General features: G+C 51.2%; 1 protein-coding gene across 1 annotated transcript in view; it reads right to left on the reverse strand.

Annotated features, from left to right (window-relative positions):
• The window catches only part of ACADL (acyl-CoA dehydrogenase long chain), an 888,967-nt gene that overhangs the window by 573,867 nt on the left and 289,081 nt on the right, over positions 1 to 26,019 (reverse strand). The window contains exon 3 of the mRNA XM_069615906.1: positions 14,471 to 14,608. Within this exon, the coding sequence (XP_069472007.1) occupies positions 14,471 to 14,608 (138 nt within the window). The remainder of the gene's footprint in view (positions 1 to 14,470; positions 14,609 to 26,019) is intronic.

Below are 26,019 nucleotides of genomic sequence, written 5' to 3' on the forward strand. Positions count from 1 at the left end.
ATCGTCGGCTTCGAAGACGGCACAGGATCACGCGGTCTCAAGCGCGTCGAGGACCGGGACCTGGAACGGGCATGGCGAGAACGGCTACCCTTGTCCGAGCAGGACCTCTCCCGCGAGCCGTGCCGACCACTTGAGCCCGAAGGCGTACGGGCGGTGTCTCTCGACCGGTGCCGACCGACCCCACTCAGAGGCGCAGACGGACCGGTGCCCTGCGATTCCAGAATCACTAGCATCTGCTTCCCAAAGGAAGCCCATTCCTCCGGTGCCGCTTGCATGGAGGGATAAGCGACCCTCCGACGGGCGGAGTCCTCGGAAGAGGACGGGGAAGGCGACCTATGCCGGCGCTTCCTGGAATGCCTAGAAGAGGCGGAGGAGTGGCGAGGCCGACTCCTGGAAGGAGACCCACCGTACTTCCGACGACGCGGAGAGTCACCCCTCGAGTCATCGGTCGAAAGCCCCGCAGACCTCGACTTCTGGGGCTTAGACACCCGACCTACCGACAGTTTCTTCTTGCGTTCTCGCAAGGCCTTCGCAGTGAGCGACTGGCAGTCGACACAGTCGTCCGTATTGTGGGCCTCCTCGAGGCACCAGAGGCAGGCGTCGTGCGAGTCCGTGACCGACATCTTGGACCCGCAGTCCCCGCAGTTCTTGCCCGGACACAGGGTCGAAGATGAAAAAGACATCGCCACAAACAGGTCTTCACACCAACCGAACAGGTTCAACGAACCGAGAAAGAAAACAGCAACGCCAATGAGTCGAGCGTACCGAGATTCACGAAGCAAACACATTCGCGGAAAAAACAGAACTGAGGCTATGGGCGTCGTGCGTCCTACTTATCACATCGGGTGACGTCGGCTGTCGTCGGAGGTCCTTGGGGACGGCGCATCGACGTCATCGACGCAGGACGCCGACGCCAAAGATTTTCCGAAGCTGTGGACATTACCTGTCATAGATATGGAATACGTCGGAGGACCCAATCCCCTCGAAACAGGCTTATGAGAGGGCTCGAGGCACAGCTGGAAAGAGAGGTGGAGGCCGCCAGGGTACGATTGAGGGAGAACCCCACTAGGAAGGTGTACAGGGAATACAAGTTAGCAGAGGGCCAGTTGGGGATCCTAAGGATCAAAAAGGCGGATGAGGCTATGCTTAGGGTTAGACAAATATTCTATGCGAAGGCCAATAAGGCAGACTCATTTCTGGCTCGCTTACTGAGGGGAAACAGGGAACGGAATGTTATCGTGGCCATGAGGGATAAAGGAGGTGAGAGACTCACTCGGACTGAAGAGATAAAGGGGAGGATGGCGGAGTTTTACGAAGCTTTATACTCTTCACAGAATCCATTGCCTGGGCCACAGAGGGAGTTCCTGGGTGCCCTTCCGCTCCCACGGTTATCTAGAGATGAGGGGAGAGAGCTAGGGCGAGCTATTATGGAAGACGAAGTAAGGGCAACCATAATGGCACTCCCCCGCGGTAAGGCCCCGGGACCAGACGGCTATCCAGCATCTTTCTAGAAAACCTACTCCCATCTGTTAGTTCCGCATTTAACACAACTATTCAACTCATTTGGGTCCAGAGGCAGCATTACCCCCTCGATGGAAGAGGCTAAAATAACACTCGTACATAAGGCGGGCAAGGATTCCGAAGAGTGCACATCGTATCGACCCATTGCCCTCAAACACAGAGGCAAAAATGTATACTAAAATACTGGCGAAATGGCTGGAGAAGTACTTACCCTCGCTGGTCCACCAGGACCAGACAGGGTTTGTGGTAGGGAGGCGGACAGCTGACAATATTAGACGGGTGGCCCACATGGTTGAGAAAACACGGAAGACGACCACTCTGGCGATCCTCCTAGATCTAGACGCTATTTGATCGGGTGGAGTGGTCGTTCCTGTTCCAAGTCATGGAAACGATGGGTCTTGGGTCAGAGTTCATCAACATGGTTGTGGCAAATTACAAGAATCCCAGGTCGCGCATCCTAGTGAATGGAGAAACATCACACCCAATTAGGCTCCAGCGGGGGACGAAACAGGGATGCCCCCTGTCCCCCCTGCTTTACGCTATATATTTGGAACCCCTTCTACTGGCTATAAGGGAGGCAGACAAGATTCGGGGAATACCATTCGGGGGATATCAGCATAAAGTGGCGCATTCGCTGATGATATGTTGCTCACGCTGACGCAGCCGAAGGAGTCCATCAGGGCGAGCATAGAAGTGCTGACCAAATTCGGGGAGGTATTGGGTCTGCGGGTCAATTGGCAGAAGTCGGAACTGATGAATTTGTCACTAGAGGAGAATGAGGCGAGGGAATTAAAGGCGCTCTCCCTGTTCAAATGGAGCCCGGGTGGATTACGATACTTGGGGATTAGGAAAACCCCTTCCCTGGACAGTTGGTACGGTGCAAACTACTCCCACATGCTAACGGCAATTAAGAAAGACCTGAGGAGGTGGAGTGCCCTCAAGATCTCCTGGCTAGGGAGGGGGGCGGGTCTTAAAATGGCGATTCTTCCCCATGTACTCCATTTGTTTCAGGCGATTCCACTACCCATTCCTGCGCACTTCTTTACAGAATTGGACAGAGTGGTCAAAGAATGCATTTGGGAAGGCAAGAGGCCGCGCTTGTCCTGGCGACTTCTCATTGCGTCCCAAGGGCGGGGTGGCCTGGCTATTCCAGACTTCAGGCGATATCATGAGGCTGCACTTCTCTGGGTGATTAGGGAATGGTTTGCGGATGACTATGAGATGCACTGGGTAAAAAATGGGCAGAGCAGTTGCTCGACATCACCTGGGGGAGGTATTATGGCTTCCGCGGAGGCTAAGACCACTCCACATCTATCTGAGTGCTATAACAAAGGGAATGGTGGACACCTGGGATAGGGCAGTGGAGAGGCGGGGTATCTCGTCCTTTACATCCCCGTTCACGCCATCTTCAACAATGGGGATTTTACGCCGGTACTGGAGAGGGGGGCATTCCGAGCGTGGGAGGGGGGAGTGCAGGACGCTGAGGGATATGTTTCACAACCAAAAGGTGAAAACCTTCGAGGAATGTAAGCACGAATTCGGGGTAGGCGAGGGGGAAAGGCACAGATACTTCCAGATTAGACGCTGGGTCATGTCGACTGAGGTCATGAAGGCAGCTACACGCGACCTGACACAATTTGAACGGTTCCTCCTGACCCACGAGGGTTCCAGAGGTCTAGTCTTGGATCTATATAAACTTTTAGAGAGCACAGGCCCGAAGGTTACCTGGCCGTACATGAGGGGATGGGAGCAACAACTGGGGGCTAGAATGGAAAGAGAAGACTGGGAGAGGCTATGGAGGACAATTCCAAAGGTGGCTAAAGCGACCCAACTACAGGAAGCCTGGTACAAATAGATCTATGGCTGGCACTATATCCCGGCCCGCCTGCACGCGATGTATCCGACAACTTCAGGGGACTGCTGGAGGAGCTGCGGGGAGGTGGGTACGGCTACTCACATATGGTGGGAATGCCCACGTATTAGACCTTTTTGGGTCGAAATTGCATGTGCCCAGTCCCAGGCCCTAGGGGTGGGGGGCAGTCAGGACCCCCGGGAGATCTTGCTGGGGAGGAGAGCAGCAGGGGGTGAAGAGGAAAGGAGAGGGAGTTTTGAGGTGAAAGTGGTATTCAACTTGGCAGCGATGGGTCTAATCGCTCAGAAATGGAAGAGGCCGACGATTCCTATGGAGCGGGACTGGCTAAGGAAAATGTGGGATATTGTTTCACTGACATGGGCCACATACGCGGCTGATATTAAGTTGGGGAACTTTTCAGCTGATTGGGGTGAGACGCTAGATTACCTGAAAGGGGACTTTAGGGAACAATGGTGCCCCCAAAGACTAAAGCTGCTGGACATTCATGGTTAAAGGGCGGGCAGGGGGCTAATGGGAAGGAAGGACCTACTGGCGCTACGGCCAAAGTTGGGGGGGTAAGATGGGGGGTTTAGTTGATGCGGTTGCTTTCTTTCTTGATTTGTTTTATATGCTAAAATCAATAAAAAGAAGTACAACAATTATTTACAAAAAAAAGCAAGAAGGCTGCATTTATGCACAGCTCTGTTTTTGGTTTGTCCCAAAGCTTTCAAACATTAAGGAATAGGGCTGTATTATTTTTCCCATGGGGCTTTGGTGCATCATTCAAATGAAGAAAGGGTTCCAGATAAAGCATTATTTTGCGGGCTCACGATTGTATTTAGTGCAAACCATTTTTAAAAGATAGTCTCTGTAAAACTGAAATTACACCGAATGACTAAATGACAGCGAGTCTAAACCTATTTGACACAGGATACAATTAAAAGGTAATTGTAACCTAAAAAATACACTTTAATAACATATCATTCATATTTTAGTTAAAGCTTCGTTATCTAAAGCTCTTAGGGAACAAATGGTGCTGCATAACAATATGCCTTCTAACCAGGTCATCATTCAGAATGGCAGAGCGAGGAAATTGAGTAAAACATCTGTATAAAAAGGCACCGCGGACTGCGCTCTATTTACCAGCATCCAACCATCCAGAATCCTGTGTTATCCAGAAGTGTAGCACCCGGAATGCTATTAATGGCCATGGCAAGTGTTAAGAGGGCATTTGGGCTAATTGAGTGGCAGATAAAGCTAATGGTAGATTACATTTTCTAACCATCAAGCTCTGCCCTACCGTATGGACTATTCAACAATGTTTAATATGATAATCGTGACAGGAAAATTACCATCTGTCAAACAGGATGATGTCGGTCATCTTCATAGAAGGTACTAATCAGAAGTGAATAATGTTAAGATACAGTATTACTCCACAAACAGAAGAACTTCCAATAAAACGCCATACCACATAGCTACCCAAATCGTCTCTCGTGCAGAGTCTGCCACTTTCAGGGCTGCAATTCAATGTACACATTATATTCTTCACTGAGTCACCTAAAGCGGCAGCTCAAAGAAGCTCCAATTCGAAAGTCCCCCATTTGATGGTGCCCATTGGACTTCAAAAGGTTCCTAGTGATAGTTTTGACAGTCAAAGTTTCGAATGCCAAAAGTTCCGACACAAAAGTGCCAGAAAAAAAGTTTTGATTTTTTTTTTTTTAATGGGGTAGGGGAGGGTCCCCCCCAAACCCCTGTTTTTCGTTTTTTTAAACACTTATTTTACAATACGAAATTAAAATAAACCCTTTAATATAAAAAAAGACATTCTAAACCTTTTTTTTGGCACTTTTGTGTCCGAACTATTGACATTCTAAACTATTGTTTCGAAACTTTGACTGGACACCCTTCAAAAGCTAATGCATTTTACCATTTGTATTTTGTATTTGTATTTATTGATTTATAAAGCGCCTTACACCAAGGCGCTGTACAGTGGAACAACTTAGTACATAAAACAAACAATATATCGGTGGAAGCAAAATTACAATATGAACCATTCAACAAAACATTAAAAAGAGCAATTAGCTGAAGGGGAAAAAGGGGGAGTAGTGGTGATGAGTTGGAGGAGGGAAAGGGAAGGGAGAGAGAGGGGAGGTAGGAGAGGGGGGAGAGATAGTCAAGGGGAAAGAATGAGGAGGGAGGGGATGGAGGGGGGTGGGGGTTTCAAGGAGCAAAAAGAGAAGGTAGGGGTGGAGCGGATTGCGAGAGGAAGGGAGTTCCAGTGCAGAGGCACTAGGAGTTGGAAGGAGCGGAAACGGGAGGAGGCGCAGGGGGAAGGAGGAACAGTGAGAAGGAAATGGTCAGCAGATCGAAGACAACGGGAGGGGGAGTAGAAAGTGAGAAGGGAGGAGAGGTAAGGGGGAGTAAGATCATGGAGGGATTTGAAGACAAGGCATATATCAAGACAATATCTCAGTATATTGGCAGTTAGTCGACTAAACTGTAACAAAACCTTGATTTTCTGTGGTATCTAAGGAACAAGTTACTTACCTGTAACTGTTGTTCTCCAGCATGGGTCTGGCATGGATTCACATGCTCATGAATATTCCCCGTCATCAGGCTGGGAATCCTCGGTAAAGAAAAAACCAGTATCAGTTTCGTTTCTGATCTGTCTTTCGTAGTAATAACCAATCACTGGTCTCTGCGTCATACTGACCACAGCCAATGACTGCCCTCTACCTAAGCACCGCCTCTGGCAGCCATCTTCAGATTTGGAAGCACGTGAAGTGGCAGTATGACCAAGTGAAGAGCCGCAGAGGGGTAGGCGGGAGGGTTCGCATGTGAATCCATGCCAGACCCATGCTGGAGAACAACAGTTACAGGTAAGTAACTTGTTCCTTCTCCAGCATGGGGTCTGGCATGGATTCACATGCTCATGAATAAAGAATACATAGCAGTACACACATGCACAACCACGGGAGGTGGCAAAGGCTCAACATTAAGCATCACATCAACTCAACATTAAGCATCTTACCTCCTCACCAGGCTCACCTCAGGCGAACAGGTTGCGCAGCACTGCTTGGCCGACCCTGGACTCCTCCCTGGAATCCCGGTCGACGCAGTAGAATTTCGTGAAGGTGTGCGTCGACCTCCACGTAGCAGCCCTGCATATGTCCAGCAGGGGCACACCAGATAGGAACGCCGTGGTAGCTGCGATCGCTCTGGTGGAATGGGCTCTCGGACGGCCAGGCAGCGGTCGGTTTGCCAACCGGTGACAGTACATGATACAGCCGGAGAGCCATCTGGAAATGGAAGCCTTCGAGAGAGCCTTCCCCTGATTGACAGGTCCAAAGTTCACAAAGAGTTGTGACGTCTTCCGAAAACACTTCGTGCGGTCTACGTAGAACTTCAGCGCTCTAGCCACATCCAGCGAGTGCAAAGTCCTCTCAGCCGGCGACGAAGGCGACGGGAAGAACACAGGCAACACCAAGGGTTCATTGAGATGGAAGTCCGACGGCACCTTGGGCATGAAGGAGGGGTGCGTCCTGAGCACTACCCTCGTGTCGTGGAAAGTCAAGTACGGGGCCTTGCAGGAAAGGGCCTGGATCTCTCCCACTCGTCGTGCGGAGGTGATGGCCACAAGAAAAGCTGTTTTCCACGATAGAAACTTCAACGGGGCCGAGTGCAGAGGCTCGAACGGAGGTCCCATGAGCTTGGTCAGCACCACGTTGAGCTCCCACGCCGGGGCCGGAGCCTTCACCGGCGGGAACGATCTGAACAGTCCCTTCATGAACTCCTTCACCAGACGATGAGACCACAAGGACGTCCGCCCCGTGGTTCTGGTGTATCGGGAGATCGCAGCAAGATGAATCTTGATGGACGCGTGTGCCAGACCAGCTTTGGCCAGCATCAGCAGGTACGGCAGTACTTGGGGAGCCGTAATCCGTAGAGGGTTAATCTTCTGTGCGTGGCACCAGACAGAGAACCTCTTCCATTTGTGTCCGTAGCATTTAAGAGTCGAGGACGCCCTGGCCTTTGCAAGAACCTCTCTGCAATCGGCCGGTATGTCGTATCCTCCAAACTCTAGCGCTGCAGGAGCCAGGCCTGCAAGTTCAGCGACTTCGGGTCGTGGTGGAGGATGGCGCCTCCTTCCCTGGAGAGTAGATCCGCGTCCGCCGGCAGCTTGATCGGCGGGGACGCTGACAAGTCCAGAAGGTCCGGGAACCATATCTGCCTCGGCCACGCAGGTGCGACGAGGATCATCCTGCACCGTGACCTCTTGAGCTGGTTGACGAGCCGGATTAGCAGAGGCAAGGGAGGGAACGCGTAGAGGAACAGGCCCTCCCAGGGGAACGAGAAAGCATCGCTCATGCTCCTCGTCTGGGGAAACCTGCTGGCGAACCTCCGGCACTTGGTGTTCGTCGCCGTCGCGAACAGGTCGATCTGGGGTGTGCCCCACCGTCGGAAGAGGCGATCCACCAGATCCTGCCGTAGTTCCCACTCGTGGCACGAGCGCAGCTCCCTGCTGAGTGAGTCGGCGATGGTGTTTTTTATCCCTGCCAGATGAAACGGCACCAGAAAAATCCCTTGGGCGACGGCCCAATGCCACAGGTCCTGCGCCTCCTTGGACAGCGCTGGGGACCTGGTTCCGCCCTGTTTCCTGATGTAAAACATGGTGGTGGTGTTGTCGGTGAAGATCCTCACCACCTTGCCCTTGAGGGACGGAAGGAAGGACCTGAGGGCCCAAAACACTGCACGGAGCTCCAGGACGTTGATATGCAGGGACTTCTCCGTCGGGAGCCAGAGTCCTCTTGCGTGCAGATTTTCGGTGTGCGCTCCCCACCCTTCCAGGGAGGCATCCGTGGTCACAGTCTCCTGGTGGGCTGGGGTCTGGAAGTCCATGCCCGCCGTCAGATGCGCGCGGGTGCCCCACCACCGTATCGCTCGTCGGAAACTCTCGTCGAGCTTGATCCTTTCCTCGAAGCTGCCCGTCGTCTGGATCCAGCGCGCATCCAGGAATTCTTGCAACGGGCGCATCCGGAGCCTGCACATGGGAATGAGGTAGATGCAGGAAGACATCATCCCGAGGAGGGACTTGATGGACCTCACCTTGGCCGCGTCGGCCACCAACATCCATTGCACCTTGCCCAAGATGGTCCTGGTCCTCTCCTCCGACAGGGAGGCCAGAAGGGACACTGTGTCGAGCCTCGCTCCCAGAAACAGTGCGACTTGCGCGGGCACCAGGTGGGATTTGGCGCAGTTCACCGAGAATCCCAGGTCCGTGAGGAGTTGGACGGTCCTTGCCGTGTGGACCACGGCGAGCTCCCTCGTCTTGGCGCGGATGAGCCAGTCGTCCAGGTAGGGGTAGACGTGAATCCCCTCGCGGCGCAGCTGCGCCGCCACCGGTGCGAGGCACTTGGTGAATACCCTGGGTGCCGACCGTAGTCCGAAGGGAAGGGCTTTGAACTGGGGAATTTTCGGTGCCCCTTTAGGATGGGAATGTGGAAGTAGGCATCCTCTAAATCCAACGACGATAGGAAGTCTCCTTCCTCCAGCTGACCCAGGACGTGCTGGAGGGTGACCATCTGGAACTTCTGCGCCTTGATGAACTTGTTCAGACGTCGCAGGTCTAGGATGGGGCGCCATCCTCCCGTCTTCTTCTTCACGAGGAAGTATCGCGAGTAGACTCCGGAGCCCCGAAGCCTCTTTGGGACGAGTTCGATGGCGCCCTTTCTGAGCATCGCCTTTACCTCCAGGAGAAGTTGAGGGACGTGAAGTTCTTTCCTGGCCACGGGGGGACGCACGGGCACCTTCTTTGAAACTCGAGCGCGTGGCCCCGGGCCAGGGCGTCCAGCACCCAACGGTCGGTGGAGATGGACTCCCACACGCTGACGAAGCCCGCCAGCCGGCCTCCCACCGGGGTGCTTCGGTGGGGGCCCGACCCCACGGCCGGTTCAATCCTGCTTGGACGCGGCCTTGCCGCCTTGACCTCCTTGGCGACGACGGCGGGGTCCGCTAGACTTGCCTCGTCCTCTGTAGGCCTCTTGCGACGACGAGCGGGCCGCTTGACGGTAGGAAGCGAAACCGCCGCCGGAACCTTTGGAGGCGCCCTTGCCTCCGCCGCTCCGAAAGGGCGTTCGTCGTTGCTGCAGGACTCCAAGGGCCCTGGCCGTCTCAGTATCCGCCTTGATGGCCTGAAGGGAATCGTCCACTGTCTTCCCAAACAGGTTGTTCCCGTCGAAGGGCATGTCCAGGACTCTGGTCTGGACGTCCTGCCGAAAGTCCGTAGCTTTGAGCCATCCACGACGTCGAAGGCAAACGCCGTTGCCCAGCTGGCGGAACCCAGTGTCGGCGATGTCCGTCGCCACGGTGATGGCGTGGTCCGAGGCCACCTCACCTTCCTGCAGGATCTCCAGGGCCTCCGCCCTCTTGTCGTCCGGCAGAAAATCCAGCAGGGGAGCTATCTTGTACCAGAGCTCCCTGTCGTAGCGGGCCACGATAGCCAAGGCGTTGGCCGGTTTAATCGCCGACGAGATGACTCTACGTCCCATAGCATCCAATTTCTTTCCCTCGCCGTCCGGCGGGGAAGTCGATGTGGAGGCCGCACCCCCCCCCGCTTTCTTCCTGGCTGCCGCGGAGACGACGGAGTCCGGGGTAGGCTGCGCCCGGAGGCATAGGGGGGCCGTGTCCGGAACCCGGTATTTCTTCTCGTACTGGTCTCTTCTAGCTGGCGTCGTGGAAGGGTTCTTGAGGAGGGAAAGGCCCTCATCCCAAATGTCGTCCAACAGAGGCACTGCGAGGACCGTCTTCCTCTTGGCCTCGCGTCGCTGATAAAGGAAGCCTTCCTTTTTCTTCTCCTCAGGGCAGAGTTGGAAAAGCTCGGAAGCCCTGGAGATCATGGAGTGGAAAGATCCGATCTCGTCGGGCGGAGAAGCCCTGGTGGGAGGCGACGACGGAAAATCCTCGTCGTATGCCTCGTCGTCCGTACCCGTCGCTGCCGTGTCAGTCCCCGTATCATCCCCTCGGGTGGACGGGGAGGAGGGCTGGACGGGGCGCGACGGTTGAAAAGGAGGTGGTGGATGGATCCTTCTTTTCTTGGTAGGGGGAACACCAGAAGGTCCCGGTTCTGGATCCCCCGACGGGAGAGGTTCCTCCGTCGGTAACGGTAGCCTCGTCCTTATCTCGGAGCATAAGGACTGTATGGCCAACAAAATGGCCGCCGAGTTGTCTTGCGGCGCTGGCAGAGGGGAATCCGACGGGCGAGCAGGGGCCCCGTCGGTATCCTCGACGATGTCGTCGTCGTCACCTGCGTCGGGGTCCATTCCGACGGGCTGGCCTTCATCCACGCCTAGGCCGTGGCTTAAGACCTCGATCAGCTCCTCTTCTGAGGTTGAGGCCGAATCTACGACTACGCCCTGCCCCCCCTTCTTCTTCCCCACGGAGGGTTTCACGGGGGTCCTATCGATGGGCACAAAGGAAGACTCCCTCCGCGGAGGCAGGGAGATTCTGGGCCCTGAGGTCGCCACCACTGGTGTAGCCACCACAGGCTGAGCCAGGGCCGCCGCGACCGTTTCGATAGAGGGCTTGGTCGGATGGATCAAGGCCTTCACCACCTTAGGTGCGCTCACCGCCTTATCCTTGAGGGAGGGGGCACTGCCACGCTCCTCCTCTGCCTTAGAGCTCGACCGGGGCCTCTCCAGGAGCTTCGCCGGGTGCTCGGCCTTCCTCTTACCCGACCCAGAGCGTTGGCTCGTGGTTGATGGTGCCGGGGAGGGTGCGCCCTGCCTGGCGCCCGTAGAGCCCGACCGTTCGGCGCTCCCGGTGCCAGCGGACTCGCGGTGCTTGGCCTTATGTTGGGCCCCCGTCGCCGGGGCGCCCTCAAAGGTCTTAGAAGACCGCTCGGATTTCTTCTTCTTCTCGCCAGACGGGCTCTTACCCTCCAGCCAGTTGGCGAGACGTTGATGGCGGTCCTTCATGGTCCGTTCCGACATGTTGCCGCAAAACGCACAGTCCTTCTCCACGTGCGTCTTGTCCTCATGAAGGCAGTAAAGGCAGAAAGAGTGTTCGTCCTCCTTGAAGACGTTCTGCAGCTGGCATCCAGGGCAGACCCTGAACAGCTTTCCGGGCGTCGAGCTTCCCTTCTCCTGGGCCATCTCCGAGACCGGGCCTGAGAAGCTTCTGGAGTCCTCCGAAGCGTAGCTCGACGAAATCTTCACCCTTGAGGGGCACAGATGAATCCGACACGGGTCCCCGTTGATCGGATGTAGGATCGGTGGAGCTTGAGGCTCTTTTGACCGAAAGAATCGAAGTTTTTTGTGAAAAAGCGCGAAAAATAGCACTAACGCTCGAGAGCAATAGCACGAGGATCCCAACACATGAACGTGCGGTAAAAATCTGAAGATGGCTGCCAGAGGCGGTGCTTAGGTAGAGGGCAGTCATTGGCTGTGGTCAGTATGACGCAGAGACCAGTGATTGGTTATTACTACGAAAGACAGATCAGAAACTAAACTGATACTGGTTTTTTCTTTACCGAGGATTCCCAGCCTGACGACGGGGAATATTCATGAGCATGTGAATCCATGCCAGACCCCATGCTGGAGAAGTGGAAACTTACAAAAGCATCCTTTATGAAAATGATCTTTATGGTGTGTGAGTGGTTTGTTGAATGGGAGTGAGTGAATATGACGGCAATGCCGCCACCTCTTCTGTGTGGGCAGTTTCTATGGTAGATGAGGTACTGTGTAGGTAGCATGTCAGGGTGATGAGTGTGTGTGGTGGGGTTTCAGACCTGTTCCTGGAAGGTAGAGTATCTCAGAGGTGAGTGATTTATGTGCTGTTGCTGAGTGGCAGTTAAGGAGAATGCATACATATGTGAACAGTTGCCTCAGTGAAGCTTTGTGCTGGAGTTTGATCTATATGTTGTTTGTTTGCATCATGTGTGTGGCACCCAGAGGCAAACCAGGAATAACAGATAGCACAGAAAGGCATCCAACAAAAAAAAAAAAATCCTATTTTAGCTCGGTCTTTCCTTTGCTCGGGGCCCACTAGAGGAATTAGGTTAAATGAACAAATAAACCAGGAAGTAGTTCCAATGAAAGCACATACAAAAGAAGGATAGCAAGTCAGTCCTCTTTTCAGTCTATTAGAAATAGGGTGACAGGATGGAGGTATGAAACCGAGTTGTCGAGGAAGCAGATGGTGCCAAGTGTGTGGGGGTTGGTGGTTGCGGGAAGGTGCAGGGGGAGGCTTGGATTCCAACTCTACCTGGAAGGAGAAGAGCAGGAAAACCAGTCCGTGCACGTTCAGATGCTGATTTAAAGAGATACGGTTTTTGTTTTTAAAACAAAACAGGTCCACTGGTTTACAGATTAGTGTAAACTTGATCAAGTAAAAACCTTTCCAGGGAAACTACATATAATTATAAATGGGCAGGCCCACTTTAGAGGGATGTGTCCAAATCTGATGACAACTTGGGCTCATACTCAATTCATCCAATCATTAAAGTTGTGGAGGATAGGACTTCGCTAAAGACTGTCAACGGAAACAAGGTTTGGAAAGCAGCATTTTATTTCAACCTAGTTTTTGTCAAATGTGCTCTATAAGTAAGCTGTGAGGCCGAAGAAGATCGTAAAGCCTCAAACAAAGCCATAAATCGATAGGCGCGACTGGAAAACACTGCAGCTCACAATGTGTGCACGGTCAGGCAGTGGGGATGTTTCTGGTGCAGGAGGAACAACATAATAACACAAGATTGAAGTAGGGATTGGAACGGTCTAGCGATTCTGAATTGTAGGAGTGTCCCGCACGATGGTTAAGTGATTCGGGGTCTGTGAGGTGACCCAGCATTAATTCCAGTAACTAATTGCATTTACTCTCGACTGTTAACAAAAGGACAGTTTGCTCTGCTTTTCTTACAGTGGTATCAATTTTGAATGGCAAAATTTTGGTGTGTCGTTTAAAGAAGCACCATTTCCATTCCAAAGTGATTTTAATTGTGACAACTGATATAAATATGTGGTGTTAGGACTCTGAGTGTAGCTTTTATAGGTAGAGGCATTTAAAGAGAGACATTTTAACATAGAACTATGTGAGGCAATACTATGGAAGAACATTAATTCTGACTGGCACGCTGCCTGTCCGGTCAGGTGCTCTTGAGGGGAGGGGAATGGTGTTTCAAACTGGATCAAAACCAAGGGACAAACCTGGCCTCTTTAATTACAGGATTTCAAGAAGTCCATCCAACGGTACTAATGTTATTGGATGAAAGATGCAAAATTCCAAGATGCATTTTTGTGTGTGCCTAAAACACGCTTGTCTGTAATGGACTCATCAGTCCACTGTTTTTTAGGACCACAGAATAAGATAGCTAAGGATGTATTTATGTTTCTACTGAGTGGGAACACTACTACAGTCGTCTTCGTAAAATGTGTTGATGTTTTTAATAAGTTTCTATCAAAAACACTGTACTAGGCACTTTATTGCAGTATTGAGTTTAAGCATTTAATTCCTCTTATGAGTTTTTTTTACAGTTGATTGACTTCCATTGCTGCATATTTTGAAGGCAAAGTAGTCGCAATATTATTTAAGTGGTTCAGTTTTTAAAGTTGTTCGGTTTGAATAAAATGTTCTGATGAGTTAATGTGTGCGTTAACATTGTTTCAAATGGTGTTTAATGAAAATGTATCTATTATATCGGTCTTTTTATAACGTGCCTAATACCATACCAGAGTTCGGTTTCTAAGCGCGGATCCGTGATGCAAACCGCTGTTGCTCTGCGTGATCTTAGCGCATTGCCCCGGTGCTATCCTCAGTTCACCAAATCGCCAATCTTATGCAACTTACTGTATATGGTGTTATATTAACGTAATGCGTTTCTACTAAAATTGCCTATGTTTAATTCTATAACATAAGGCTCTTTTTCAGACTTCTTTTCAGATTTCAAACTTCCATTGATATAGTGTAGTCGATAACCTATAGACAAACCAACAAAACTAAAAAAAGAACAGTAATTTAAAAGACAGCTGCATCCATTGCTACACAGCAGCACAAGAGAGAATGAGCAAAGGGCCATATAGTATGAAATCTTATGAAAAGACTTACTGTTCCTCCCAGACGATTGCAGATGATAGGATGTCCCCTCCAACACCGCCGTGCTCTTCTGTAATATTGACCCCCAGCAGTCCTTGCTGTCCAGCTTTTTCCCATACTTCCCTGCTCACCTGACCATCCTTTTCCCATCTACAAAAAGTGAAAACATTTATATTTCAGCTGACACTTTTGCTCCATTTCATACTGGGTGCAAAATATGTATTCACCACCAGCCACACTTTATTGTGGGGACCATAGTCCTAGTACCAAAGCCTCCCTTAAAGACTGATCTGAGAAATTATAAATTACTCACCATAGTCACTAACATACTCTTAGTCCATAGGTCCCTTTCCCCCATACTGTATGGGCGTCCCTCGCGAGGAACGAGAGACGGAACCTTTTTCAGCAGAAAAACCTTCTTCCCCTTAAAATTAGCGGCGCGGCCCTGGGAGCATGCCCTCGCCTGACTCCGCCTACCCATTGACGCATCGACAATTTGCAACATTGCCTAATGACACCAGTATTTTGGACGTATGGAGGAAAGGGGACCGTTAGTCACTACGGTAACTTATAATTATTCTTATGCCCCGTCCCCATTCCTCTATACGGTATGGGTGATTACAACTGAGTGTAGCCCTGGGGTGGAGAGGAGACCATCCTTAAGCAAACGGGTCTCTAAGAACCACCTGCCTGAAAGCCACATCTGACCTAGAGGTGACTTCCAGACAGTAGTGCTTGCAAAAATCCAAGGGGGTGGCCCAGGTGGTCGCCCTACTGATTACCTGCCATCGCACATGACGTTGGAATGCAATTTCAGCGCTCTTGGCCCTGATCGCATGGGCATGAAAATTTGCCAGAACTGGCTTGTGCTGCCCCTCGTAGGCCTCCTTGATGGCCGTGACCATTCACCTAGAGATGGAGGCCTTGGAAGCCTGATATCCTGGCCTTGAGCCGCAGAAGGTGACCATACTTCAGAGCGCGTCCGACATCCAGATGATGCAGAATCCTCTGAGGCTCATCCTTGGGATCGGCAAAGAAAGTAGGTAAGACCATCTCCTCGTTAAGGTGGAAGGCGCAGGAGACCTTAGGTAGGAACGCAGGGTGCGTCCGGAGGACCACCTTATCCTTGTGAAAGTTGGTGTAGGGCTCTGAGTTCACGGGGGCCTGGATCTCACTGACCTTGTAAGCTGAGGTGAGCCCCACGAGCAGCGCTGTTTTTATGGTGACTAGCACGATGTCTGCGGACGCCATTAGCTCGAATGGTTTGTGTGCCAATGTGCCCAGCACCACATTGAGGTCCCACACAGGGTGAGGCCTCTTATAGGCAGGTAGAGTCTGTGGAGGCCCGCTAGGTGTCGTTTGACCACCGGGTTAGCGCAGGAGAAAAGACACTCCTCTGAATTTCTGTAGGCACCTATGGCTGCCAGGTAAATGCGGCATGTGTCGACTTGTAGAGTGAGCGAGGTGTGCCGAGAATGAGAACACATCATCCAGTGAGCACGAGAGGGTCGATTACAGCTGACCCAATGACAGAATCTAGACCATTTGCTTTTGTATTGGCTCCTGGTAGCTTTGCTTCTGGCACCCTGTATGATCTCCAGGTTAGCCTGCGATAGGTTCAGGCGTTTCAGAGTGACACGCTGCAAGCGCTAGTTTGTGAGGGGCCGGGTGGGGTACCCGGTCAGGAGCATAGCTGAGCCCAGCTGTAGGCGAATGGGAGGCCTGCCTGATAGGCAGAGCAGTCGGAGAACCATGGTCTCGCCGGCCACAATGGAGCTATCAAATGGATGCTGAGGTGACACGATTGCTTGATCACCCTGTGGACCAGGGATGTGGGCAGGAAGGCATAAGCCCTCATGTAGTTCCTCTGTATCTGGAATGCATCGCCCAGGGAGCTTGGGCCTAGCCCCTGCCAAGAGGCGAACTGCTGGCATTTCCTGTTGTCGTGGGAGGCAAACAGATCCACTTGGGGATGCCCCCATTTTAGCAAGATTTCCTCCAGCACCAGGTCGTTCAATTGCCACTTGTAATTGTCCGCCCCCAGTCTGCTCAATATGTCCGCCTCCAGGTTGGACTCCCCCAGGAGGTGGACAGCTATGAGGTAGATGTTGTTCTCTAGGGGCCCATTCCCACAAGCTGACCGTGAGGTTGCACAGTGGAGGGGATCTGGTACCCCCATGCTTGTTCACATAGTAAATGCTGGTGGAGTTGTCCGTCTGGATAAGTACATTTTTGCCCTCTATGAGAGGGAGGAAGGCTTTGAGGGCCAGCCATATGGCCTTCAACTCTAGCCAGTTGATGTGGGACTCCTGCTCCTGCCGGGTCCAGATTCCATAGGCGCTGTGGTTGTCCAGGGTGGCTCCCCAGTCCTCTAGGAAGGAGTACATTGTGACAGTGACCTGAGGGAGAGGTTACAGGAAGGGCTTGCCCCGCCGTAGTTTGAAGTTTGTGGACCACCAGAGGAGGTTCGGGTGGAGAGAAGTGGGAATGTCCAAAGGCTCCGATTGTGAGCCCCTCTCCTGATTACAGGAAGCTTTGAAGTGCAGCTGCAGTCTCCTCATCCTGAGTCTCGTGTGGGGGGCAGCCAGTAGGACCGCCGCCATAATGCCCAGCAGGTGCTGGTATCACCAGGCCGAGGTCACAGTCCTGGAGAGGAAGTGCATAGTAGCTATATTGATGGCCGTGATCTTGTCCCCCGAAGGGAAAACCCTCGCGAAGCTGGTGTCCCAGATAAGGCCCAGGAAGGTCAGCATCTGCCTGGGCTGTAGCGGAGACTTCCCGAGATTGATCGTAAACCCCAGGTCGTGGAATGTGTTCATAAGCACAGAAGAGGTGTGAAAAACCGCCTCTGGCGATGAGGCCCGGACGAGCCAGTCGTTCAGGTATGGGTAAATGTGGTGGCCGTGGGCCCCGAGGAGAATTTCCACTGCGTTCATCAGTCTGGTGAATACCCTTGGGGCTTAGTTGAGGACGAAGGGTAGAACCTTGGCAGCCCATGATCCTGGAGCGCAGAAAGGAGTGATGCGGCTGCCAAATCGGGACATGTAGATATGCGTCCTTCAGATGCAGGGTGCACATCCAGTCTTCCCCTGTTCAGTGTCTCCGCAATGAGAGCTGGAGTAAGCATCTTACATTTTTGTAGAGGCAGGGAGAGGTTGAGGGTGGAAAGGTCCAACACAAATCTCAGGACAGCCTGGTTCTTCTTCTGAATGTCAAAAATCCTGGAATAGAAGCCCAATCCTCGCTGGGAGGCTGGGACTGCTTCCACTGCCTGGCTCTTGACAAGTGAGCGGACCTCTGTCAACACAGGTGCTGTCCCAATCTGTGGGGGAGGAGGGAGGAGAGGGAGGCACCGGTAGGCGGTACCCCGTGGAAACTACCGATAGGATCCAGGGGGCCGAAAGGTTTTGGTGCCAAAATTGCACATGAGAGGCAAGCCCGCCCCCAACCGGAGACACGTGGACCCGGAGGGGCGTGTCATGCCTTTTTCCCCCTCTGAGGCTGCTGAGGAGAAGGGGGGTTTGATAAACCCCTTGGACACCCTCCCCACCCCCACCCTTTTGTTGTTTCCTCCGATGCTGACTCGGGGCACGGTCAGGTTGTCTGGACCGCCGCTCTTGGAAGCCTCAAATCCCTCCAAACACCTGCCCCTTGTCAGAGGGTGGGCTGGACTGGGTGTACGACTTGGGCGTGGCCTTTGTAAGAATAGATAAAGACTTAGCTGTCTGAGAGCTGTTCTTTTTATTTAATTCCTCATCCGTGGAGGAGTGGAAGAGGTCACTACCCTCGAATGGAAGGTCCAATATGCATTCCTGGACGTCCGGGTTCAACTTGGTGGCCCGGAGCCAGGCCATCCTTCTCATGTCCGTGGTGATGCAGATGGCCAGGCAAGATGTATCAATACGGGCCACTGAAGACTACATAATGTCGGACGCTACCAGCCTGGCTTCTCCTAGTCCCACTTTGAAGCAAGCCTGGCTTTGGGGTGGGAGTGCCAGGAGGAAGTCCACAATTTCCTGCCAGAGCCTTTGGTTAGCGGCTGCCAGCATGGCAATGGCGTTGGCTTGACGCAGGTGCAGGGAGGCGTTAGAGTACAGCTTTTTCCTGTACACCTCCAAGAGCTTCTCCTTGCCTAGCAGCGCCGAGGAGGAGGTGGTTGAGGACAACTGTGGCTTATAATACAGTGACGCTGCAGCAACCACTGAGGAGTGTGGCTGTGGATGAGCCAAAAGCAAGAGTGTATCTCCCTCTAGCCGCCTATATTTGGCATTGAGGTGCCTATTGACAGGTTGGGCTGAGTGCGGCTTGAGCCACCCCTTTTTGGCCAGGGCAACAGTGTCCTTCTGCATCGGGATCCCCATCTTGGATGGGGGCCTTAGGATGCCGACTTCCGCCAGGACCCCCTCTTCGGGCTGCCCGACCTCGGGCTGAGGAAGGCCCAAGTACTCTGCAGTGCTGCAAGGCGTTCATGGAAGGCCTTTGCTGAAGATGGCGTGTCTAAGTCCTCCTCTTCGTCTGTGTCCACCTGAGTGCTCAGAGGATCCAGAACTGGCGGAGGGGTATTGGGCACCATGCGCTGCGGCGTGGGAACCAGAGCCTGCTGCGCAGACTGGTGTGTGACAGGGGAGCCAGAATAGGAACCGGTAAAGGCAGCGCGTGTAATGCTGGGGCCTGGAGCACCAGAGCATTGGAGGAATTACAATGGGTGCTGGTGGGGTGATCTGAGGGAGCATGTCCCCGATAGCATCCCTAAGGATAGACCCCATCTGGGGCATTTGCATCAGCGTCAGAAACCTTTTGAAGAACATGTCTTCGGAGGCTGAGGAGGTGGGAGGAGATATTGATTGAGTGGCTGCAGGCTGCTGGGGCCAGGGCGCACTCTGCCTGGGGTGCAGGGGGAACCTGCCCTGCGCTGCTGATGGATAAGCTGTAGGCCATGTACCTGGTTGAAACCAGTCCCACCTTGTGACTCGTTCCTCGACCCACTCTGCTAGAGGGGGTATCGAACAAGCGGCCATTTTGTCTGGCGCAGCGGCCATTTTGTCGAGCTGTGTGCCACATGCAGAAGTCCTGGTGCCTGGCTCCCTGGAGCCAGCCCGTCCAAGACGCTTGGTGTTGGAACGTAAGGCATATCCCGCACATCAGGCCGGGGCCTGGAAGGCGTATTGCCCTAGGCAGAGCTGCCGGTAGTCCTGTGTGAAGGTACCCCCTCGGACATGATGCCGGTACTAGGGTGTTGCCCCTCGGGAGTAACCCCAGTAGAAGAGCCTTGCAGTCCCTCAGCACCGATACCGGAAGGATCCGGAGACCGGCCATAAGGCCGGTAGCTGGACTAGCCTCGGTACGTGTGCTGGTGCTAGAGCCCGACAGACTCCTCCCGGTCGGGCGCTTCCTGGGAAAGGAGTCGCCCTTGTGGAGTGCGATGCTGAATAAAGGCCTTGCCTTTGGCCTCCAACGAATTTTTACAAAGTCCTTTAGGTCCTCTGGAGGTGACGCCTGGAAGAGCTCCCTCCACCTAGCTAGCCTGTTTTTCAGTGCCTGAGGTGTCACTGCGTCGCACACGGAGCAGCCTTCCCAGCTGTGGTCAGGGCCAGGGCAGCAGAGGCAAAGGGCATGGGGATCTGACATTGGGAAGAGCCCCTTGAAGGCTGGACACCTGCTGAAGCCCATTGAAGTCGAAATGCGCCGGGGGGGGGGGAGCGTGGCGTTGGAGGACCAAGTATCTAAAAGAAAAAGAAAAGACAAGATAGAAGAATATCTGGGGTAGAGCGCGTGGTATTACATGGCCGAAGCCAAACCCAGGAGCGCTGGTGAAATCAGCCCGTTCTGGTCGATGCAGAAAAGGGGACTGGGGAGTGGCGCCGGTGGGCGGAGTCAGGCGAGCGCATGCTCCCAGGGCCACGCACCTAAATTTAAAGGGGAAGAAGGTTTTTCTGGTGAAAAAGGTTCCGTCTCCCGTCCCTCGCGAGGGACACCCATACAGTATGGAGGAAAGGAGACGGGACGCAAAAGTGTAAAACTCATACTACATTCTGGGAGACAGTCCTAAAGTGCAAGGCATAAATTAGTTTTCTAAAACTGATTAGCAGTAGTTGCTAATTAAAATATTCTTGCTTAGCAAATTAACCCATTTGATTAGCAATGTTGTACTACTATTTTTAAGGTCACCAGAAGTCATTTGTACCGAGACATAAAATAAGCATCAATACAGCATTTCTATATAAAGTGGGAGTAAAACGTTAGTGAGAGGAGTTAGGCTGTGTAATTTCTTTAAAATTCTATTAAACCTAAAGGTCAAGTAACTTAGTTTACCTATTCAACCTAAGAGAAATGCACTCGACCCATGGCAATGGGTGACAAAAAAATGTGAATGTGCCTTCGGGGAAAATGGTGCAGGTCAACAAAAACCCACTTTATGTTGGCACACTGCTGCCACCAAGAGGCCAGCCGTGCACAGTGAAACTTACTGCCAACAAAGTAAATGTTACAAAAAGTTTCAAACATCCCTTCACAATATCTACTCGACTATGTGAGTGTGCATGTAGACTTTGCGGACCCTGGGTGACTCTCTGTAAAATGTCAAAGTTAGCTGCATGAATGGCTTTGAAACCAGTTTGGACAGCTATCTCCTGCAGGTGCTAATATATATTGCAATCATAATCATGGAGCAAAGCGACCTCTGGAGAGTAACTAAAGTGTATGGTATTGCAGTAGATGTATAGATATACAGACATGATGGCACTATTGATCACTACTTTGCGTAAACATCTAGTTAGCGTTGTGTAGTCATTATGCAAGAGGAAAGAAAGACTAAGCAGTAGACTGTGTAGCAGGCAGAGAAGTGGGCAAATATGGTGGAAAACTGTAGTTTGCTGCCATCTCACTTTGAGTAACTGGTATAAAGCAACAGGGTGATAGTTATGTTATATTATTTAGCATTTATATAGCGCCTTATATACCATTGGTATGGTCTGAAGGCGCTGATAGGTTGGGAACCGAAGTTCAGATCAGTAGAGAGAGTAGACGGAGTCAAAAGGTGCGTGTGAGCACCGGGTATGTGTGCAGCTCGTGCAGTATTCGTGTAATAGCTGCTTCTTAGCAGTAGGTATGGTGGTTGAGAGATCAGGAGTATGTGTTCGTTCTGGCAGGATTTATCCAGACTGGATATGGCTGCGTTAGGCCTGAGGAGGACGCCTGGCTGGGGTGTGTGTAACCAGCAGTGTTTAGTTAGAATGATGTGGAGTGAGCGGCGGATGTTGGTATGAGAACAGCTATACCGAATGGTGTCATAGTATCTCTGTGTTCTAGTTGAGTGGTGATGTAAAGGAGAGAGTAAGCGTGGTGGTGTGATATGATGGGTTATATGCCCTTTCAAATGTTCTCTGCATTCCAAACCATACTATAAAAGTCACGCAATTCTATGCGCTCCAGTCCGTTCCATGCACTCCTATCCACTGCATGTACCCCAGTCTGCTCCATACACTCTGGTCCGCTCCACGCACTCATGCATTCCAGCCCGCCCCGCGCGCTCCAGTCCGCCCTGCACGCTCCTGTCTGCCCCACGCATGCACTCCTTTCTGCCCCATGCTCTACGCATTCAGCACTTCTACGTACTCATCTATTCTACGTACTCATCAGTACTGGATGCAATCTGTGCTCATTCGTTCTACGTACTCGTCCGCTCTACGCAACACGTCCGTTCACTCTGGGCACTTGTTCGCTTGAGGCACTCGTTCGCTCGAGGCGCTCATCCGCTTTATGCACTCATCCCTTCTACGCACTCATCCCTTCTACGCACTCGCACGGTCTAAACATTCATCTGCCCCAGTGATCTACACACTCTCCGCACTTCCATATTCATCCGCTATCCACACTCATACGCTTTACTTGCTTCTCCCGCGGTTATCTGCAGATACGACCTGGAGCTGTCACATGCTCTACATACTCATCAGCTCCACATACTCATTTGTTCTACACACTCATCCGGTTTACGCTCATCCGTTCTGCACATTCATCTGTTTTACGCACTCCTGCGTTCTACTCGCTTCCATGTATTTACACACTCATCCGTGCTACACGCTCGTCCGCTCTACACACCCAGCCGCTCAACATGTTCATCCATTCTATACACTCATCCGATCTACTTATTCATTCGATTTCCACACTCATTCGAACTATACAGTTATCTGTTCTTCCACTCATGCATTCATCTGTTCCACTTGCTTCATCCATTCCATTCACGCCATTGACTTAGTTCACTCCTCATGCATTCTGTCCATTTCAGCTGTTTAACTCTCTTTACTGTTTCCGTATGATCTACTTTTATTAACCATTTCACTGCTTTGATCTACTTTATTTGTTTAATTATGTTTGTCCTTCTAGTTTATATTAGGGGTTATTATCGGTCAATTTCTCGCATCAGGTAGTTTTTTGGATTGGTGTCATTGAGTTGCTGTTAGTCTGTTTGGGTTATTTTGGTACGGGTTGGTTTTAGGGGAAGAGCCAGGTTTTCAGCAGTTTGCGGAAAGACGTTAAATCCCCAGTTAGGCGGATGTGGGGTGGAAGTGAGTTCCATAGCGTGGGGGCCAAGGCTGAGAATCATGATCCGCCTAACCTGACCGAGTTTTTCTTCGGTATGACTAGGAGGCCGGCTGAGCTTGATCTTAGGGTGCGTGGGGGGGCGATATGGCTTTAGCTTGTCTTGAAGATATTGACGTCCGGTTTTATGCAGTGCTCGATGGGAGATGCATAAGGTTTTGAAAGTGAACCTTTTGGGCTAATGGAAGCCAGTGCAGCGTCTTAAGGGCTGGGGAGATGTGGTCTCTTGGGCCAAGCGCAAGTAGCAATTTGGCTGCCGCGTTTTGTGCCCTTTGGAGTTTATTCAGTTGGTACGCGTGGATTCCGAGGTAGAGGGGGTTAGCATAGTCAAGTCTCGATATAACGATGGATTGGACCACGGAGAGACGGTTGGGAAAGGAGAGGTATGGAAAAATGCGCTTAAGAGTTTTGAGGTGGTGGTGGCAGGACTTTGAGACGTTGTTGACTTGAGGATAGAATGCCAACAACTATGGGATCAGCTCATGGGTTGAGCACCATTTGCACAGAGGAGAGGTATGCAACTAGCAGGTCACAGAACTAGGTTTGCCATCAAAAGCATTTGGCCGCGTTATGCAAGTTTAAAAAAATATTCACTTGTTTGGGTGTTGCATCGTCCCCAACAACATTAAATATAGCTGACTGAGATGTGGATACACTAACCAAAATCTTAATGTAAAGCATAGAGGCAATGCAGAGTTGTACAGTAGCAATACTGTAATTATGCATTATGTACAACTTAATTTCAATTTTTTTTAAAAAAAAGGTCAACACATTGGTCTTTGCCAGACATGACTTAGTTAGCTTAGCTTAATAAAAGTATAAGCCCAATTACTTTCTGTTTTTCAATTATTTGAAAAGGAAAAGAACGATCTTTGCATAGCACTCCCACACAGGCCTTTGGCACTTAAGAGTGGATGTGGAGTACTGCTGCACACTCGCTCCATTAGCCCCTCTGAACCTGCAGTGAACAGAGGGTGCAGAGAGCCAGAGGGCAAGAGATAAATGCTGTTTGAGCTGTGCTTTCATTGAACATGGTAACTTAAATAGCTAGCCTTGCTATCCAAGTGTCAATTTAATTAGCAAACCTACAGAATTGCATAGCAAATAGCTATGCGACACTGCTTATTTTATGCCTTTAAGTGTAAACATTTTACGCTTCAGAAAAAGCAACATCCTGGCTATAAACCTCAGATACAAAACACAAACAAAAGAATATCAAGAAACATTGACTCCTGCATTATCAATACAAAACATTTTTTTTTTATAAAATAATGGAGATTGTCAAGAATGCTTGGTAGCCCTACTGGGCCCTACCACGACCTCTTCGATGACATTGGAAAATATTGTATTAATGAGATCTGAAAAATACTTTAAGATATTGAGATACGAGGATGTTGAATGAGAGGGTTCATCATTCTGTTGCTCCTACAGGCGAGCCTATGCCCAATCAATGTTTAACAGAGTTCCTACCTCTAAACCTTGAACAATAAAGATTGCTGTGACGAATCCTTGGATGTCGTCCCTACTCCCCTGGGGAAGCCCCATCCCATGAGGCCAGGAAGGTGAGGCTGCTACCAGATAGTCCCCCTAGCGGCGGCACTCAGCGGGAGGATCTCATGGGAGGGATTCCCCCCTACGGGACTAGGGACGACTCTTCTGAGAGAACACAGTATGGTCACAACACATCCCAACTTCCCTCATCCTCGCTCTCTAAGCACAGTACATTACTATCCCACACGTCCATGTATCTGTTTTAAGTAGATAATCCAGCCCTCATTAGAACCACCGAGACGAGGAAGAAAGGGACCACTTGACTGAAGTATATTAGAAAACTGGGGCGAGGAAGAGTCCAGCCAAACCAATAAGGAGTGATCATACTTGTACTGAGACGAAGATGTGCAGAGCCATGTAGATAGCCCAGCAGAACCACAGTAAGCATCTTAGTCTATATGGACATTGCACAAGTCTTGATTCTAGCAAAGAAACAGAGGCGAGCTTTATGCTTTATACTACTTTAACAATGCTAACCAACCACACTCAACAAGAAAACTACTAAAAAAGAAAGAAACAAACTACAATCCCCCAAAGCCTTCCTTCTTTGAGTAGTTCTTTCATACAAATTATTAACCAATCTAGTCCAAGTTTCACTGTTTGCATCGCTTACTGATGATGGGGTCTAGCGTGTCCCCATTGATATATCAGCTCTACTCCAAGTTGGTATTTGACCTCCTGGATGGTCTGGGTGTCAAATATGCAAATTATTCAGATGACACCCAGATCACCTTGGAACTGTCTGGCTCCTATGAAGCCGACTCAATTGGTCATGGAGGTCTTTAATACCATCAAAACATGATTGAGAGAACATTTCCTGCCCTTGAACGACAAGACAGAGATTCGGATTGTCAGTAGTGTAGCCAAACTCAAGACGCTAGGCCCCGAATACAAAGCATTCAGCATCCAGGTATCCAGCCACGTTGAAACACTTGGAGTGATCTTTGACTGCAATCTTAATTTTAACAAGCATGTTGCTGCTCTAAGCTCTAGTTGCACCTATACGACTCACTCTAGCAGATTCGCCCATATCTTTCAGAAGCCAACAGGGCAGTAATAGCAACAGCAACTATCAATTCTAGGCTGGACTACTGTAACAGCCTACTTGCTGGCACTACATCAGCTAACCTAAAAAAAAACTACAGACAATACATAATGGGGCTGTTAGAGTTGTATGTGGTATAGGACGCAGGGACCACGTATCAGAAGCCCGGAGGAATCTACATTGGCTCCCTGTCCAACAAAGGGTCCAATTTAAGGCATCCTTCCTGGTATACAAGTGCCTCGGTGGCACCACCCCGAAGTATTTGCAATCACACATCAAGACACTACCCCAAAATCGAACACTCCAATCTAATGATAAGGACCTTTTGTCCCTACCACGGTTCAAACTGAAGAAACATGGAGACCCA

The sequence above is a fragment of the Ambystoma mexicanum genome, chromosome 9, assembly GCF_040938575.1.
Source record: "Ambystoma mexicanum isolate Mex_15411 chromosome 9, UKY_AmexF1_1, whole genome shotgun sequence".
NCBI lineage: Eukaryota > Metazoa > Chordata > Amphibia > Caudata > Ambystomatidae > Ambystoma > Ambystoma mexicanum.